This window comes from Falco peregrinus, chromosome 5 (assembly GCF_023634155.1).
Source record: "Falco peregrinus isolate bFalPer1 chromosome 5, bFalPer1.pri, whole genome shotgun sequence".
Lineage (NCBI taxonomy): Eukaryota > Metazoa > Chordata > Aves > Falconiformes > Falconidae > Falco > Falco peregrinus.
In genome coordinates this window covers 114,289,555-114,309,082 of record NC_073725.1, presented here as the reverse complement: position 1 = coordinate 114,309,082, position 19,528 = coordinate 114,289,555, and the positions used below count along the sequence as shown (strand labels likewise).

General features: G+C 51.8%; 1 protein-coding gene across 3 annotated transcripts in view; it reads left to right on the top strand.

The window, feature by feature from the left end:
• Positions 1-1,527: 1,527 nt before the first annotated feature.
• BSN (bassoon presynaptic cytomatrix protein) overlaps positions 1,528-19,528 on the top strand; it is a 96,520-nt gene continuing 78,519 nt past the window's right edge. For all 3 annotated transcript variants that reach the window (XM_055806586.1, XM_055806585.1, XM_055806584.1), the window contains exon 1: positions 1,528-1,767. In XM_055806586.1, the coding sequence (XP_055662561.1) occupies positions 1,604-1,767 (164 nt within the window). In that variant the 5' untranslated portion in view covers positions 1,528-1,603. The remainder of the gene's footprint in view (positions 1,768-19,528) is intronic.

Here is a 19,528-nt window from a genome sequence, read left to right as displayed (position 1 = left end):
GCTGGAGCCTGTTTCCAGCTCTGTGGCACCCGAGGCCAGGCCCGGCCCGGTTTCACGTGTTTTTGAGGCTTTGGTGTGTGCGTGCTGCTGCAGGGCTGGAGCTTGGGGCACGCAGCATTGCGACCCCACGGGGGTCCCCAGGGCCAGGGGGTCCCTCCTGTGCTCCCCAGCCTGCTCCCGGTAGTGGGAGCCCATGGGGTGGCGGCAGGGCCGGGCAGGGGCTGCGGGGCCCCTGGGGGCTGCAGCCTGCCCCCCCCTGCGGGAGCTGTTCCCGTTACCGCAGCCTTAATTACTATCTCCTCGTTAACTATGGGCTAGATCTGGAAGAGGTGTAACTGTGCCATCCTGGTGCGTGCTGGGCACCCTCCCACGGCAGCTGCGCTTGCTGACCTCCTTGGGCAGCTTGTGACCTCACACGGAGAGGGCAGGCCCGATGGCTGAGCGCTGTGTGACCTAATGGGGAAGAAGGGGGGTGCGGGTTGGCTGCGCTCCCTGTGACCTCCCTGGGGAAGCTGGGTGCTCACTGGCTGAGCCTGCACCTTAGGGAGAGCGTGTGAGCCCACTGGTTGGGCCCTGTGACATCATGGGAGAGCCACACTGGTCACTGGCCCAGCACGGTGTGACCTGGCAGGGCAGTGGGCGGTGTTTGGCTGACACCTGTCACCTCCCCAGGCAGCCCGTGACCTCACACCGGAGCCAGCATGCTCACCCGCTGCCTGGGGTGAGTGGCCTCACAGGGAGCTGCCTGCGCATCGCCCAGCTGTGCGTGACCTCCTAGGGCAACCCGTGATGTCATGGCGCAGCAGGGTGCTCTCTGGCCAGCACTGTGACACCCCAGGGCTGCCTGGGACCACCATTGGCTGGTGGCAGGGTGTAACATCCCAAGGCAGTCCATGACCTCACAGAGGCGTGGGGCACTCATTGGCTGGCAGGGTGCGATGTCCTGGGGCAGCCCGTGACCTCATGGGGGAGGGGGTTGCTCACTGCCTGGCAGCCTGTGACCTCTCGGGGAAGCAGAGACCTCGTTGTCCGGCAGGGTGTGACATCCCGGAGCGGCACGTGACTACACAGGGGAGGGGCAGGCTCATTGGTCGGGAATATGTGACATCCCGCAGCAGCCTGTGACCTCATGGGCGAGTGGGTGCTCATTGGCTGCCGGGATGTAACCTCATGTGGGAGTGAGTGCTCGTTGGCCGCCGGGGTGTGACCTCACGACAGACAGGATGTTTATTGGCTGTCGTTGTGTGAGCTCGCGGGGCGCCGCCTGGCGGGCGCGGGCACCGCAGAGCGCCGATTGGCCGGGGAGGTCGGTGGGGCGGGGCGCCCCCGCGCGCCCGCCGTCGCCTCGCGCCGCCATTGGCTGCCCCGGCGTAGGCCCGCGGGGCGGCGGGCACGTGCCGGCGGGGGTGGGGGGGCGGGGGAAGAGAGGGCGGGGCGGCGGGCGGCGATTGGCCGGGCGGCGCGGGTGCCCGCGGCGCGAGCGGGCGGGCGGGCGCGGGGCAGCGCATGCGCGGGGCGGCGGGGGGCAGGCGGCGATGGCGGCGCGGGGCTGATGGCGGCGGAGGCGGCGCTGCGCTGAGGGAGCGGTCCCGCCCGGCCCGCCATGGGCAACGAGGCCAGCCTGGAGGGCGGCGGCGATGACGGGCAGCTGCCGCCCGCCGCCGCCGCCGCCGGGGCCCCGCCGCCGCCCGCCGCCGCCGCCGCCGCCGCGCCGCCTTCAGCACCGGGCGGCGGCGGACAGCTCCCGGGCAGCGCGCCCGGGCCCAGGTCAGCGCGCGGGGGGCGGTGGCAGCGGGGGCGGGGCAGGGGTGCGGGGGGCAGCGGGGGCGGGGCGGGGGGCTCAGGGCGCGCTGGGTGCGGCGGGCGGGCGGTGCAGGCTGGGTGCGGGGGGCGCACGGGCGGCAGCGGCCGCTCGGGTGCGGGGGGCGGGCGGGGCGTGCGAGGGGCGCGCAGCCCGCGGGAGAGCGGGGCGCGGCGGGGGAGCTGGAGCGGGGCTTGGGGGGTGACAGAGGCCCCGGGGCAGGTCGCGGCTGGCGGTGTCCCCCGGGGGGCGGCAGCTCGGCAGCACCCGCGGGCGCCGGGGGGGGGGGGGGCAGCGGTGCGGCCGAGGGCCGGGCCGGGCTGGGTCAGCGCGCCCCCCGCAAGGGGTGCGGTGTCTCGGGGGACGGGAGAAGAGCGGGCGCTGCCCGGGGGATAGGGACCCGGCAGCGAGGGCCGGGGCGGCCGCGGGGTGAGCGGGGTCGGGAGGACCGAGGGACGCGGTTCACGCTGGGGGTCGGTGCCGGCGGCACACGGCTCACGGCGCCGGGCGTGCGAGACGCCCCGGGCACGGCCCCGATCGCGGACGCCCCGACCGGAGCCGGCACCGCACCGGAGCGGCCGTTATGTAACGGGAGGGACGTGCGGCCCTGCCGGGAGCCGCTGGTGCAAACCTCGCCGAGCCGCCCTCCCTGCCAGGCACCCGGAGGGAGATGCAGCGGCAGCGGGCGTGGGACTGGAGTTGTTCCTTTAAACCAGCCGATCCTAAAATACCACCGTGTCTGGAAACACAAACACGAGGAGCAGAAAGTTGCACGGGGGGATGCGGGGGACGCGTGGCCGAGGTGGCGGCGCTTCGGGCTCACCTCGCCCGTATGGTGACAAGTCGTGCTGGCGGTGCCCGTCGCGTTACTCCGGATGGGAAAGTGCAAGCGGCAGCCGGAGCGGTGGCTGCAGCCTCTGCTGGCCTCTCGCTCCCAGCTGCCGGGCTGCAATCACGGCTTGCAGGCTGCACCGTGACATCCAGGCGGGATTCAGGAATCCTACAGGGTAGCCAAGCTGCAGCCAGGCTTCTCTTGCAAAAATCTGTGTTATCTTATACACAAGGACCATAAGAAAACACCCCTGAGTGAAATCATGCCCTTTGGCCTTTATGTTTTTCCCTGTTTGCTCTTGCTAAGGGGTTACGGACCCCTCTGCTTCCGATTCTGCCAGCGAGAAGTTGTTCACAGGCTGCTTGTAACAATTTAAAACCAAATTCCTGCAGGGCTAGTTGGGCCAGTGTAACAAAATCAGCGGAGGGAGCCGTGCAGATCTGCCATCGCTGGTTTTGGCACTGCCACGGGGCTCCCCCTTCACTGCCCAGGGGCTGTGTTTGCTGTTGCAGGGGGCTGGGGGTCCCGGGGCACACGGGGCTGGCGGGGTGCAGGAGCACGGTCCTGCAGTGCTGACCGTCCACACTCCTCTTCTGCTGGGAACAGGCTGGTCATGCCAGCCATGCCTGAGCCCTCGCACGCTGAGCTGACGCTCCCACCCCTCCTGGGGAGCTGCTGCCAGGGAGTTACATTCCCTTGCAATTAATTAACGCAATTAAAGAGGTGGGCCGTGTGGGGCTCTGCGGACTGGCGGTGAAAGCTGCTGCAGAGCTGTGGTGGGATGAGGAAGGTGATGATCTGTACCAGTGTTTAAAAACTGAGTGCGGGGTGGGTGCAGGGAGCTGGGATAATGCTGAGGGATTTTCATTTAAGGTAGCGAAGAGGAAACGAAGGAAAAAACAGGCCTCGGGAAGAAAGTCGTCTTTACAAGGTGCTGGAGTGGGGTAAGACAGACCGGTGCTGTGAAGGGTTTAGCAAAGCACAGCTCATGCTGAGCGAGCTGCGAGTGTGCAGTGCACAAAGTGCTGCTCCAGAAATCCCAAGCGACAAGGGAAGGGAAAGTGAATTTCTGTATCTTTTTTCTCCGAATTAAGCAACCTAAATCTGTATACCAGCCAACAAAAACTGTAGTAGTGTTACTTTTCTGTGTAATTTTTCACAGCTTGCTTTGTGTTATACAGGGCAATAGTCTGAATACCTTGTATGTGGCACACTGGGTTTTGGGGTCTTGTGCTTAAATTTGTAGCAATTATTTTCAAGAACCTGTGCGTACGCTATAGAGAGACTTAAGAGACGTCTTCCCACCGGGTTGCAACGTCTACCACTATTTCTAAACTTTGATTTTCTGCTTGCATGCGCTGGGTGAGGCGCAGCACAGCCGGGGAGCAGAGGTGCTGGAGGATGAAGGGAAGATGGGTGCTGTGCTCAGCTCTGAGACCGTTTGGCTCTGCCAGTGGGGTGCAGCTCTGAAAAAGGCAAGCGTGGTGCAGGATTGCATCAGGCAGGGCATTGTCAGCACAGATGAGAACCCTTCTTACTCTTCTTCAAGGTGCTGCTAGAACCTCACTTAGGGGGGTTGTGCCCAGCTCTGGTGCTCAGGCAAGGTGATGCTGAATCAGAAGAGGGAGGGAAAGGTTACTGCTAGTCTGCTTGGACAAATGGAGCCTCTGTTGCCTGAAAGGAGATGAAAAGATGGACTGTTATTAACCCGCAGGATCAAAGGAACACAAATTGGTTGCGGATGCATTCAGCCTGAAAACTTTCCAGCTGCCTGGCAGTGGAGTCCTGGTCTGCTCCACCAAAGAGAGCCCCTAAGCAGGGAACAAGCTCATTTTACGGTGCAGCTTGATGGATTGATGAAAAGGGGCTGGATGGCAGAGTAGGGATGATCCCAAGTTCAGAAAGGTGGCTTGGGGCACAGCGCTGTAAGCGCCTGGTTTCCCTCGTATCCTAAAGAGAGACTTTGTTGCTGCTTCTGATTATATTTGTCTGTGCCTGATTTATGCGCAATTCATTCAGGTTTTCAGTCTGGAGTGGAGCTCATAAAAGACACTTTTTTGACACCTGGATGTGTGAGCTAAGGCTGAAGGATGGGAGAGGGGAAGAGGGTCGGTCTCCTGGGAAGCACTGAGGACCAGCCATAAACACACAAGCTGTCTGTGGGAGCAGCGGTGCTTTGAGCATCGCTTTTCTCTGGAGCTGGGAGATGCACATTGCCAACAGCTGGGCTGGCTGCTGGGCTTCAGGGTTGAGGGGAAGCTTTCTCCCATGGCGTGCCGGCAGGGTCCACTGGGACCTTTGTTTTCTGTAATAAAGAAGCAACTTTACTGAATACCCGAGAATTTCTCAGTCTTCAAGGTAGGCTGGCTGCAAGTTGGAGGTCTTGAAGTGACCGAGGGAGGTTTCCAGTACTGGGTGCTAGCACCTCCCGCACGTGCTGTGAGAGCTCCCCCGAAGCCTTCGCTTGGCTTGGAACGTCAAGTGTTGATCCTCTTTACCCTGCCGTACATTTAGCATCGGTCTGTGGGGCAAGTGGTGGAGCTTGAAGTAAAAAAGTTAAGTGATGGGCAAAAGTATAGTAGAAGTAGGACTGAAAGAAGCAGCCCTCCGAATTAGAGAAAATAGCTTGACTTCAGGGGAAAAACATCAGTGCAGTTCAGATGCTCTGTTCTGCCCTTTTGGCAGCTCACTTGCGTTTGCTGGGTAGAGGCTTGTTTTCGTGCCATAAGTACCATAGCAATAATAGGTAATAAGTATATACATAAAATAATAAAAAAAAATAAATCAAGTTTGCCCATTTCTTTTTAAATGGGCACTTTTCACAAGCTTGCAGAAACAAGTAGTCGATGTCTATTAGAAATAAAACGAGACTGCGTGGTGGAAGGCCAGGCTGTGGACAGGGCTCGTGCCTGGCTGCGTAGCCAGCTCTGTATTTGTTCCCATGTGCTGCTGTCCCCGGAGAGACTGAACCCTGAGCAGGACGGTGCAGAGATGTTACCATCAGAGGCATCGCTGGAAACCCTCAAGTATTAAAATAGGTTTTTCGTGGCCTTTTGCTGAACTTTAACTGGCGTTCTGGAAAAGACTGCCACGCACCCACGCTTACTAAGTATTAGTTTATTCGCTGAAAGATGTTTGGAGGGTCAAGAGGGAGCTGAGGCTGGGTTTGAGGGAGGCGGGGAAGAACAGATATGTGATGTTTCAAGCTCATAAAACTTGTGTGAGCAAAATAACAGGTAAAACAAGGGGTACAAAATGGATCAAGTGAAAATATTTGCAGTGTTAAATACCCCACTGGGCTTCAGTTCTCCTTCCTCTCCCATGATGGGCAGGCAGTGTCAGCTGCAGCGTGTCTTCCCTTTAGCAAGTGATGTTTTGCATACTTCTGATAGCTCTGACAGCAGCCGTTAGGCCACTGAATTTAGATGGCGCAATTCTGGATGCTTAAGTAACTCCAAAACCGCTTCTGTGAATGTGCTCATCAATATTCAAAATGTTTGGCATCAAATATTAATGCCTTTATTTCCAAAACAAATACACAGATTTGCAATCTGCTTCACAGGTTGGGGTTTCTCGCTGCTGACACCAGCCTGGGTGTTATGCTGCAGGCATGCCTCAGCACCCTGTGCTTTTGCTGTGCAAGAGGCTCCGGGATGTACCTGCGGTGCCTGCTTCTGCTCAGACAGCAAGATGGGCAAGAATTTGGAAGGGTTGATTTCCTTGGCTCTGCTGACTTTTGCTGGTTGAAAAGTTGGAGGACTTTTTGGCTCCTTCTTGCACAGTTTGCAGCGATGTCAGGGCTGCTTACGGTGTGCTGAAATTCTGGGTACCGATGGCCAGCTCCTTCTGCTGATGCTCAGGAGCGGTGCTGAAGCCTGAGCGACTGCATCTGTTGGGGCTGGTGGGACCCTCCACACCACAAGTTGTGCCGAGCAGCCTGATGGGCTGGCTTCTGCTTCTCCAATGCTCCTGAATAAAAGCCGTTTCTTTTCCCTGCTGTGTGAATCGAGGACATACTTGATGCTTCCCATCATTTTTCCAATTCAGTGCAAACAGGTGTTCAGTGCTGTGGCATATTCCTGCAGTTTATACCAGTTCGGGGAATACTCGATGTGCATCTGGACACCTACCTGCCAGAAAGATAAAGCCTGCCTGCTGCAAACCCTGCCTCTGCACAGCCTTCTTCGCTGACTCCCCACCTGGCACTGGCACTGGTGCTCACCGTTGGCTGAGGGTGTTTCTCTAGTCATCCTTTTGCAATACCAGATTCATTTCCTAGCGGGTGAGATGGAGGATGTGACAGGCAGTCAAGGTGCAAATGACGCTTCCTAAAAGCAGGTAGCTCAGCGGGGCGAGCTGGGCTCCATGGCAAAAGCACTCTGGTTTTTCATAAATGTGGAGATGAGGCAATAGCGTCATCTTGGCTGATGAGCGGTGCTGCTTGGGTTTTTTCAGCTGTTGAGTGACAGCCAGTGCTGATGGTCATCCCGGTCCCACACATTGTAAACTGTTATGAGTGTTGCACGTATTTTCTTGAGCTTGAGACTGTCACTGTTAAGCTGTCGCTGTATTTCCAAATGTCTGTTTGAATGACAGATTTGTTATTTTCGCATCAATCTATGGGCGCAGGGTTTTTTTGTCTTTTTTAGTGTCTGAAAGTGCTGAGCTTCGGCATGACCCCAGAGCACTGCTGCACAGCCTGTCAGTCATCGCTGGGCATGTCGTACTGCTTTTCATGTCACTGACACTGAGGAGTTTTTATAAATCCTCACGAAGAACACCCATCACCTCCAACGAGCTATTGAGGTGCCTCCAAGAGGCAGCAGCACAGTTGCATCCTATAACCGCTGGCCTGTGCTTTACAGCGAGGCTGGAAGGCATATTTCTGGGGGGCTCCTCACCTGTACTCTGCTCATATTCAATGTCAAAGATGACTTAACTATGCTGGCAGTGGTATCTTGCTGACTCTTGGCCTCTTTATGGCTTACTGGTGTGTGTTTGATAGCGAAGATAGAGCCTGGCCCCATTACAGATGGGACAGTGGGTGGATGGTGCAGGAGACAGCAGCTCCCTGCCTGTGCTGAGCTCCTCAGAGGCAGAGGAACATCGTCCACCAAGCCGTGTCTGAATGCGAATTTTTTTTCGTTTTGCTTTCTCTTTTTTTGAGGAGTCATGGTTTGGCTTGAGGTGAGAAGTGATGGTATGCTGTCCAGCCTGACTTGCAGCACAGGGTAGTAAAAGATCATTGCGATGACTAAAAAAGCAGAACAAAATCTGGAGTTTGGAGGTCCCAGCTAGCCAAGTGGCAATGAAATGTATGTAAACAGTGAACATAAATAAGTGTAGAAGCAAGGTACCAGAGGGTGTAGTGGGATATATGATCATGGAAGACTTAAAAGCTTCACCTCCTAAAATATACAGTCTCCCTCAGCCCCAACCTATAGTTTCTGTGATGTACAGCAGATTAGCACTTCTTACAGGCTTTATTCCTCCCGAAGATGTGATTAAATAGTTGGTGCGTTCTCTTTTGTCAAAAATGATTTGGTCGTGTTTCTAGGTCTTTGTCTATAGAAGAAAAATGTGTGTATATTTAATGTGGTAAAATGCATTAGGTATCTTCTAAGAAAAGCTACAACAAAACCCAGCTCTTTCCTGCCCAGTCGGTCCCCAGACCTTTCTCCTACCCCCATCCTCAGTGTCTCCTGCAGCAGCAGTCCTTCTCGAAAGCCCGTTGCGCACAGGTTCCTCAGCAGCCTGCCCTTGCCCTCCTCTCGTGTCCTGACGTTACGGAGAGCATTTACACCTTTACCCAAGAGCAGCCAAGATGAACGTCTCCGCTCGGAGCCCATTAGTGCTGGCTGGTGATGGATGCAGTTGTCCAAGAGCCAGGTCGCTGTAACAGGGTGTGTAAGGTACCGGTGGGCAAAGGCAGGAGCACAGGACCAGGGGAGACCTCTGGGCCGTGACCCACTGTAATGGTAGACACCATTAGACACCCCATTGTATGGTCCCGCTAACAGGGTAACAACTGGGATCGTAAATGAGATACTCTACTTTGCAAAGCCAAACTGCAGCGTTGATTTGCCTGCAGTAGTCCATGTGTTCAAGACATGCGGCTGTGGCTTAACTTCCATGTGCTTTCCTGAGGGATAACGATGCCTTCAAGCCCAGGTGTGTTCAAGGACTTGGATTTGGGCTATACTGGCCAGCCAGTTTTGCAGCAGGGAGCGATGGTGACCCATTGCTGGTTCTGCAGCCAGGTGATGGGGCATGTCACATGGCCAGGACACAATGGGGCAGCCCTTGACAGGTGGGTCAGGACTTGAAGCTGATGAAGCCTTTGGAGATACCCTTGTCCACTATGCCCCTGTCCTCTGCATTCACAGCCAGACAGCAGGTGGTACAGGAGGTAAGGAAGGGACATCTTACGGACACCAAGTCAGAAGAAACCGTCGCAGTTGGGCGGTGACTTCTTGAGTTGCAGCAAGCTCTGTACAGGCTCCTCTGGCCCATGAGAAGCTGCTCTTCTCCCTGAAGACTGTCGAGGCCATCCCTGTGGGTCTCAGTGTTTTATCATTCTTTGTCAGCAGGCTTCGGTGCTGTGCTGTGACTTCTGCCCAGGATGTCCTGCAGTTCTAAACCCCTGTGAGAGGTGCAGGCTGCCAGCTCCTGCCTACAGCTTGCTGCCCATCACGCCTGAGTCATGGAGCCTCCGCTGCCTGAGCGTGCTTAGCTGCTTCTCGCGAGAAGAGCATCTCCTGCCCTCCTCTCAGAGGGTTTCCCCCTTTTTTAACAGCCGTAACACAACCTAGAGAAGGAGACGCTGTATGGAAAATGCATCCATGCTGCTTGAGAAATATTGCTGAATTGTGAGGTTTTTTGAGCAGGTGTGACTGACCGTTCTTCGCTCGGCTCCAGGACCTGCCAGGGCCGCAGTCTCTCAGACATAACAAAGCCATTTCCCACCCTGAATATCTTTTGAGTGGGGGTTTGACAGCTCCTCTGAAGGCCAGAAAAAAAGTCCCCGTGGACCAAAGTCTTGATGGGTGCAGATGTGACCAAATTCAGTGTTTCAGCCGGCGCGGTGGGGTTGCCGTGCCCCCCTGCAGCCGCCCCAGGGGCTGGAGGCAGAGGTGTCTCTGTAGCTATTGCAGGGTGGGGAGACCTTCAGAGGCCACATGTCAATAACTGGGAGCAGCCTTTTTTCTTTTTTTTTTCCTTGCCTGCCAGTAGAATATCGCTTTTTAGCCTGTTTTGAGTCTTTCCTGGTGTTGGGGGCTCACAGGCTTCTCCAGCTGCCCAGAGGGATGTGAGGCTGACGCCGAGCTCCGAGCCTGGTGCCGGTGGATGGACATCCCTTTGCAGGATCAGTGTTCTCTGGACTGTAGCATCATGAAAGTGGAGATTTATGTTGGAATTTGTTTATGGATTTTGAGCTCTGTTAGGAGATGCTTGGAGTATGTGACCTCTTCTGGCACGGCCTCGGGGTTCTCCTTCTCAGGATACCTTGTCCTTGGAAGTTGTACATGGGAGTGAAGTCAGTGTGAGATGTGTCTAATTCAGCTATGAAATGGATTCGGAAGGGTCCTGCCCCTTTTACCACCCCCTGTGAGACCCCGCTGGGTCTGCCATGGGCTCCCCAGGATGAGAGAGACTCCGCTGCTAGCTTGTGTGCTTCCTTCATCAGTCTAGACATGAGGAGTATGAAGAGGTTTAATGTCTGCAAAGGGCTGAAATTGTGCATGGGAATTACTTTCAAAAATTGACATGTTGTAGCTGTTAACCACTTTTTTTTTTTTTTTTAAGTGGAAAAAACCAGATTGCTGCCTGCGAAAAACAGTGTGGGGTTTTTTTTCTTCTTTTATCTCCTGAAAAAAATATTCACTTATAACTCATAACTTCACATATCTATAAAATAGGAATAGTTGAAATTTGGAAATATATAATAGGTTCTTAAGGGACTTGGTAATTTGCCTTCCTCTTGTGAAAAAAACAAGTCAGCTGATAATACAAAGCTTATGAAAGGCTTGGGGAAAATGCAGTACTGAACTAGATCTTTTTCCATGTTGACTCCGAACTGTACTTTTTCCTTTGCTGAAACATGAAATTACTTTTAATTTATTTTGTTCCTATTCTAGTTACATAAACTATTATTTGATTGTACAGCTGGACTGAAAAACTGTAGGAGGTCTCACTTTTAGGATTTTGCTGCCTCTTTCTCATTAAGCCTACAGACTGATTTCTTTAAATGCACCTATTAATCTTCTTAGGGAGACAAATTGTTGTTTGGTTGGGTTTTTTCTTTCTTTTTCTTTCTTTCTGGTGGTTTTTTTTTTCAAACACTTAACTCCCAGCTAAATGCCAGAGTAAACACTGATGGTTTGAGGCTTTTGCAGGTGTGTCTGCGCTGCCGCTGGGCCGTGCGATGCTAGCACGCGTTGCCCTGGCCAGGCTGGGTTTGATCTAGTTAAGCACCTGAGGTGGTCACAGCCTAAACCATTCTCATTGCACTTGGCAATAACCTCCAGGTCTATAGGATGGACTAGAGCATTTTTTTTCCATTTTGATGCTGCAGTATACTTCTGCAATAGCTTGTCTATGGTAACTTCTGTTGTGTTGTTGATTTCAAGTTCAGGACTTGGGCTCCCAGAGTGGGACCCGTTGATGTAGTCCTTGTAGGACCAGCAAGAGGGCACAGCAACAGCCAAGCACGTTGGACAGCAACAGCTACGTGTTGTCCCTGAAGTGCGCACGTTTCCCATGTTTCCTCTGACGTACATCAGCTTTGCTATCTTCTGGCCACCGATGGTAAGCCACCATATTCTGGGTTTCTTGTCACTCATTCACAGCAAGCTTTCTCCATGGACCCGGCAGGTGTTGGTAGTGATCCTTTGGACTGCTGCCCTTGCGGTCCTTCTCTGCTCTCCTCTATTCCTCTGCTGGGAATCCTCTTAGGAGGGTGGGGAAACCGCTGTCAGGCTGCTCCCGAAACGCATCCGTGGGCTGCGTCTGCTCCGATATGAACCTGCGAGATGTCTGCAGCAGATAGTGCTGGAGCACACTGTGTCAGGGCCAGGCGGCAGCGGTAGCTTTCCGTAAGCGCTCCCGCCGCCGGCATACGTGAGGAGGCGATGCTGGGTTCTGCTTACACCGCTGTTAAATCGCTCTGTGCGGCTCGGCAGCTGCCCTGGCCATCCCTGTGTATTTAGGGCAGCTCTATAGTCCCAAGGAGTGGAAATTTCCAAGCCTTCTCCTTTTCTCCCCTGTCTGCAAGTTATTGTGGATGTTTTGCCTGGGAATCCTGTAGCTGGGGAGCACGCAAGGAAAGAGGGTTGCTTCCATTTACGCAGAGTGGAGATCCTTGAGTCTGCTGGTCCTGCACGGCAGCCGCCGCCTGCCCTCCTCCCTCTGGGTGAGACCCCACCACCGAGGGCTGGGCAGGAGGAAGGCAGCAGAGGGGGCACGTGGTCCTTTGCTGTCCTTTGAACCTTCCATGGTGGTGACTTTCAGAGCAGGTAAAGTCTGTTTACCCCTTTACTAGACTAGGCTTTGATGGGTTACACTGCAGTTATGACAGAGCATCAGTGCTTGTTTGGCTGGAAAAGATGGTCCGTCTTACTGTGTTATGTGCCATCAATTGCCTTAACCTGGCAAAAGTAAAGCAACCGGAAACATCACTCTGGGAGAAAACTCAAAAGAAGTACCCCCTTGGGCAGGGTTTTTGTACTTATCTGCCTTCCGCATCCTGAGGTATCTTCTAGCTGCACTAGGGTATGATTCCTGTTGGCTATACTAGTCAGTTTCATCCAACCCATGGTGGTAATTACAACTTAACTTTGATTTATTATTAACTCAAAATACAGTCCCAAACACTCTGAATTAGCAAATTTTCATGCCTTTCTTTTCCTTTGAAATATGCAAACAAAATCAACTAGCTGCTTTGGGTAAAAATAAAATGCCTTCTACTTATCAACGTATCCAAAACCTGGTTCACTTATCAAGTGAACTTCTCAGCCTTAAATTTCACCTGCTTCCATTTCTGCAAGGTTAAGCCTTTCAATGGGACCACGAGGACAGATATATCACACGGGCAGATGCGTCAGTCTCTTTGGGGACAAATGTTCTGGTCTGAGGTATGTGCGGCAGGGAAATGCATGTGGGGACAAGGCGCCTCGAAGGATTGCAGACACTGGAGAAGTGTTTTCCTTTGATCCTTTAAAGAATTGGGCAGGGGAATTTCCGACTCTCCTATTTCAAAAGTACATTTTAACTGAACAGCTTGAAATATTAAAGTTGATAGTGTCTCTGACAGTATTGGTAATGTATTATTCTTTGGGTTTCCTTTATCTTTCCTGTTGTGAATAACACACAAAAATGTAACTAATTCTGAGTTTGGTTTGCCAGTCACATTTGAGCTTCTCATTCAAATCTCTGAAAACCAGAAGGTGCAAATCTAAGACACACAAACAACTGCATTGACCCTGTCCTGCGCGAGGCAGCTGTGGCAGCCCCGGGGCAGTGTCCCCAGCAGGGACTTGCAACCACAGTCTCGCCTCCAATGACAGACATTATTGGACTGCGTGTGCTGGTGAGGAGAACGTCAGGGATGGAGAAACTTCCACAGGTGGGAAGTGTTTCTGACCGATGCAGCCTCATGTGATGTTTTCGTTAAGTGGTGCCTGGCCGTGTTGGACACGGAGCTCTCCTCCCCGCAGTGCGGGCTCGTCGGTTTTGCCGTGAGCCCCTCTACGTGCATGGTGCTTGCAGCTCTTTGGCTAGGGCATGAGTTGACTGACCACTGTTTCCTGAGTCCCTGCCCAAATAATCCTCTCTTGAGTGCTCTTCCACACCTCAGATGTCAGCTCTCCGGGGAACCTGAGGCAACAACACCCACCACAACAAATCAAGGACCTAAACGGCCCCGGGGAGGAGTTAGAGGGAGAATTATGAGATGGCCAAAATGCTGGGAGGTGCAAAGATACAGTTGGAGGGTGGATAAAAATGCTACAGTTTTTCACAGACAAACAAAAAACCCCCGTAGGTCCTGTGTTTTGTTTGCCAAGGCTCAAACAAATAGGGGTGCAAAGTCAGGATTTTTCTGCTGCTGCTCGCTGCAGTCACCAGAAGCGGTTTGTCTCTCCGCAGCATGGCAGTCCAGTTTCCTCTCCTGGAAATGGCAGTTTTAACTGAGCTTTTCTTTCCTTTTTCTAAAAATACAAGCTGGTTTCTTTCTGGTATGTCATTACCGCCTCTTTTTTAACAGCACTTCTCTTTCTGATGGATCTTCCTATTTTTTATGCCTGGAATGAATGTTGCTCTCGTTCCGGGCTAAGTTCGGTTGACTCAAGCTGTCACGGAGATGGATAATGATACATTTTTTTGCATCAGCTTTTAATTTTGGAGCATGGGTGGAACTCATCCAAAAAAAGGGCCCTGCAGTCTTCCCAGCTTCTTAATGGTTGAATACAAACTTCTTGCTGCTGGAGGTTTTGTAGAAGCATGGGGACCCATGGGTGCTGTGAACAGGACTGTGAATGCTGTCCTGGTGGGGCCAGACCCCTGGCATTGACCCCTCTTTACGTGCCAGCAGCAAACCGCTTGCGTGTCAGAGCATGCACTCGCAGTGGGCCAACAGCTGCAGAATCCCTCTGGCTCCTGGGCTGGATCAAGCCTGGAACTCAAAAGGGAGCCTTGTGAAACCGGACCTTCGCGCCACTCTCCAGGGGGGAAAAAGCCAGAAGCAAGTCAAGGGAATGGGCTGCCTCTGCTGTTTTCTTAGAATTGCTTTCCAGAATGCATTTTTCCCAAAATAATTGAATTGTGTACTTTTTTGGAGATCATTCTATATTTGTTGATGAGCATTACATTGACATTTGCTGAGAACTTTCCAAAATGGCTTGAAGAACTCTTTGCATAGCAGCAAGATCTCATTTAGAGCCCATCAGTACGCATGGCTATGGTTGTCTTACCTTCTATGCATTACTCTGCATTTCTTGACTCTGGATTTCACTTGCCCACAGCATTCTGAGATATCCATTTCAGGAGAGCCTTCCAAAGCTTCTTGCATTCAGTTTTAGCTTTGAATACTCTGTATGAATTTGCGTGGCTCAGCAAACTTGTCCCTTCATTATTCCACTCCTTCCCAGGCCATTTATGAATATATCCCATTTATCCCATGGCAGGGTCCTGCCTCTCTCCCTGGGAAAGCCTGACCATCTGCCTCCATCCTTGGCATCCTAAACTGTGATCAGTTATTAACCCATAAGAAGGCTTCCCCTTATTTCACCATCTTTTACTTCTTCCCCCCCCCCGCTCCTTTCTTTCTAGATTTTTATCCTAATTTTTTCTTATACTGATTTTTCAGACTAAACCTGTATATGAAGCGATTGTGGGAGCCCTCATAAATTTCTCCTTAGCAAACAGCGTGGCAAAGGTTGGATTTACCTTTTCTTTTACAGTCTTGCATTCCTTAAATATTTCTGTTGCATTTCAGTCGTCTTTCAGTTTTCCAGATTCTTTGGCAGATTTCCTATTTCTGAAGTCTTAGAAAATCTTTTTTGGTTTGGCCCAGTTTATGAGTTGTTTCTTAAGAGATTCTTTTGTATGCTGAATTAGGTTTTTAAATTTGATTTGTCAAAATGTTGGGGGGGTTTTTGGTTTTTCTTCTTCATCTAGATACAAATTTTACTTTTACTCCTGTAGCCTTATTTGCTCCACTTTTTAATTATATTTCCATGTTATGGCTATGTCTTAAACCCTTCCTTGTTAGCGTACGCTTTGCCTGAGGCCCTGGTATGCTAACAGGTGCCATGGAAACTTCCCTTTCTTACCCTTCCACCTGCTGCTTTTTAGTTCTTTTTAACAAACTTTCTCACTTTTTCTGATTAATTTCTTTCCCCCCACTAAATCTGAATATTAGAGTAGTCATGTGTATGTCTGTGGTTTTTGCAGCCCTGCAAATAGGTTGAAGCTGGATCTGTTATGGTCACTTACTGAAAGCTTCTGGCATCAATTCTGGCATCTCAGAGCAGGTGCCGTGCGTGCGTGTGCGTGTGTGTGTGTGTGTGTGTGTCTGTCTGTCTGTCTGTCTGTCTGTCTGTCTGTCTGTCTGTCTGTCAGTCACAGGGCTAAGTCAGGAGCAAGCAGCTTTATTCTGCATTGCTTTAGGGAATAGTTAACAACCTAAACAAAAGATTGTATTGCTGCCAATTAAAATCAGAGAGGCTCTCCGGGGAGGGGGGAGTTACAATCATAGATTTACAAGATAAGCTTTCATGAACCTGTGCCATAAAAATTCCTTAGCTTCATGACGTGGTTTATCTTTTAGCTTTGCTGGCTTTTTATAAATACAGTGCGGTAATTCATGCTGTTAGTTTCGCTGGGACAAAGGTCTTGCATTACACATGACTGTGGCAATCGGCTCTTCTACCATTTAATTGCTAGAGCTCGGTTAGGAGGTGTAAGTGGATGGAGGCAGAGGGGAGCGGTTGCCTCTTGGCTGGGGTACTCTACCCGTCATACTCATCCTTTCTGGTGCCTGCAATATTTTCAAGACTGTCATGACCCCTTATAAATTATCTAATTTTTAACATGCATAAATGACTTGCTCGCAGCAATGTTGGACTGGGGAAGGATACAGAGGCCACACATCAAACAGTCAGGTGGGAATCACATTGAAGAGACGCCTCGAGCCTGCACCTCACTGTGACTTCTGGGGACATCTATCACCATTTCTGCTGCCCTTTCTCTACGTGCTCCCTGGTGTTGGTCGCAGGGCCATATCTCTGTGGCAGGGCTCTTCATCATTCCTTGCAGACCTTCCAAGTCCTGTAATAAAGAGGAGAGGAGCTCTGCAGGCAGCAGCCTGCTTTACTCTCCAGCCTGCAGCATCGCTCGAGCGTGGCCACCCCCGGTGCTCGCCTGAATTAATGTGGAGGTTGGTGCACTCGGCGGGGGATTTAATGAGCCTGCAGTTGGGCAGGTGGGCTGAGCATCCTCCCCTTCGGCAGCACCCTTGGGGCCAGCGGCTGGGGTGCCTGCTGCCTCCTCTCCTTCCAGCTCCCCCCACAGGCTCCAGGGCTGGTCTCCGCCTGCACTGATGGTCCAAAGTTGACCCACCAACTGCACTCTTTCGCTGGAACAGCTGCCGTTCCTCCTTGCTTTACATCTTCCAGGTACTTACTAAGTGCCCAGAGAGATGCAGATGTTGGATGAGAAATCCTGGGGGTCTCTCTACTAGCTGCATGTTCACCCCAGGGACAGTGTTGCTGCAGGCACGGTGAAGCCAGGGCTCCTTTTGTTGCATCTGTGCCCGCTGCTCCCAGCAGCTGGCTGTACCGCTCCTCTGCTGCCACGCAGCTAATTGCAACACGAGCAAGAAGTGGCTTCTACTCTGTCTCTAGAAGATTTACGTGTAGTTTTCTGCTATCACAGGGGAAACAGATTTTCCCTGACACCAAGGCAGAATGGATATCAGACACCCCACTTATCCCTGAGAGATTTTAATGCTTTGAAGTTCAAGACCATAAATGTTCTCAGCAACAGTTGTATCACTTGAGGAGGAGACCCATTCACATCTCTTAACCTTCTGTGTGCCTGCTCCTGTAGAGCTCTCTCAGAAGAAACCTCTTTGATACATATTGGACTGAGATCATCACCTGCAGGCTCTTCTGTCATGCCAGTTGCTGGTGGCTCTGATGGGCTTGGCCAAGATCCTGACAGTGGTGGCTGCACATTTCAGGTGTTGGCACTGAAAGAGCAGCTCCCCAGAGCAGCATGTTGTGGTCGTCAGGTCACTCAGTGACTTTCTGGCTTGGAAGGGCTTGTGAGAGATATGCAAAAGCCTCCCCTGACTCCAGTTCAGGGCTTGGGGTTCATAGAGGCTGCTCTGAACTCTGTGGGGATCAGCTGCCTTGCATACAGCACAGATGTTCATCGTGGTCTACATAGGGTGACTAGTAGATGTCAGACCTTGGGATTCTCTGGAGAGAAGTTTGGGGATGCCAGGCGGGTGGGTGTGAGCAGCCCTTGCTCTGGTTTTCTGTTGCAGAGTGCCCTAAGGGAGATAGCTCTTAGCTCAGCCAGGGCCAAGTTAGGTGTAAATTGAGTATTTACTTGCTATGTAGCAAAATTAGAATAGAATAGCAATAGCATAGCTTAGTTGGAAGGGAGCTACAACTGTCATCTAGTCCAACTGCAGCTGATCATGATTCACAAACATTTACAAGAAGGCATCGCGCAGGCATGAAAATAAGCAAGTAAATATTTATTTAGAGCTTAAATCAGTCATAAACCCCTCTTTCGGTATGTAGGATTCAGCTAATAAGATGGAAGATGCTTCTCAACAGCTGTGCTTCGTACAGCAGCGTGAGCGACACTGATGCGTTAGCCTGTGCTGATTCTGTTGAACTAGATGTGATGCTGATAAGATGGAGCATAACTGGTTTGTGGTGGACTGAGGCTTCTCCTAATCTTGACTTTGCAGCACACCTAGTCGTGCACTTATGACATGGATGTAATCTGGAAAACTTCTCGTTCTTGTTACCTTTCCGTGTATTGCGTAGACTTCTGCATTTTAAACTAAGGGGAAAGCTGGCGACAGCGCTGAGCGTATCTTCTGCAAAACCAGGGGCTGGAGGCGGAAGATGGCACACCGTGCATCGCAGTGCTGCTTCCCCCATGGCAGCATCGTGCTGGGACGCAGTTCCTCTGGGAAAGGTCGTTTGTCTGGTGCATTAAGTGCGAGCGGCTTATACCTGTGTCTGCCCCTCCTTGAACCCCAGCCCCAGTGGGTTTGTCAGGGAGGCAGAGGACTGGAGATCGTGTTCCCCTACATTGATGAGAACGGGTGTGTGGGTGGGGGTTAGGGAGCCAAATGTTTGTCCAGACTGGGTGAAAGCCTTGAGCAGGAGCTCAAGTGTTCAGCATCAGGAGACAGATGTTAGGGCTGCCTCGGTCACAGGAAAAATGCCTGAGAGAGGCTGCGTCTTATTCGATGGGGATAAAGCAGCCCTGGAGCCCAAAGCTGCAGGGAACAGGGTTTTTCCACTGCTCAAAAGCAAGTCCTGAAAGACTGTGGCCTTTCACAAGAGTGCTTGCGTTGCCACCCAATAAAGTATTTCCTGAGAGTTTCTAGTCAGCATTTCATATGTTCTATTTTGTTTTCAGCTGTGTGGCATTCGCTGTTGTTAAACCATCCAGTACACACGTTTCCAGCATGAACTCCTTCCTGCAGGAACATAAATGTAATTAAGTCAGGGGCACTTGGATTTAAGCAGGTCCTGATTTTTAATTCTGTAATTGCTTCTTTTTTTGTCAAGGCAGGGTCTGATGCGTAATTCCCCGTTGGCTGTGGCACCTTTAGAGCTGCAGAGCTGCCACTGATAAAACTCCCAAGCTCGGCAGATGTTTTGGCATCGCTAACATTAGATTTTCAGTTCACGTCGCTGAAACTGGAGACCCTCCACATCAGACGCTTCTTTTTCTGTTTATTTATTAAAAGGTCGCATGTCCTATTTTCTACTGTGACTTGCTGATAGGCAGTATGTGGTAGCTAATATTTGGTATTATCCCCCCCAGTTCCTATGCCGACCCATAAGTGTTAGGAATTACATTTTTCTGAGTCAAACCCAGTGCTGTTTTGACCTAGAGTGCAACTGCCCTTTTGCTTAGCTACCTGTTTTTTTTTTCTAAATAGGTTATATTCAGTGATTCTTAGAAGCAGTCATGTGGATGTTCACATCAGGTTTCAGTCGAACCAACTAGGTCAAATCTCTGCTCATAGCTGAGCAGCTCTAATTCTTCTTCGTTAATGCAGCCTCCCTCTTTTGGGTGTGAGTGTCTACGCACCTCTCTTTTCATGTTTTAATTTGTTTGCTTCTCACACCGTTGGTTTT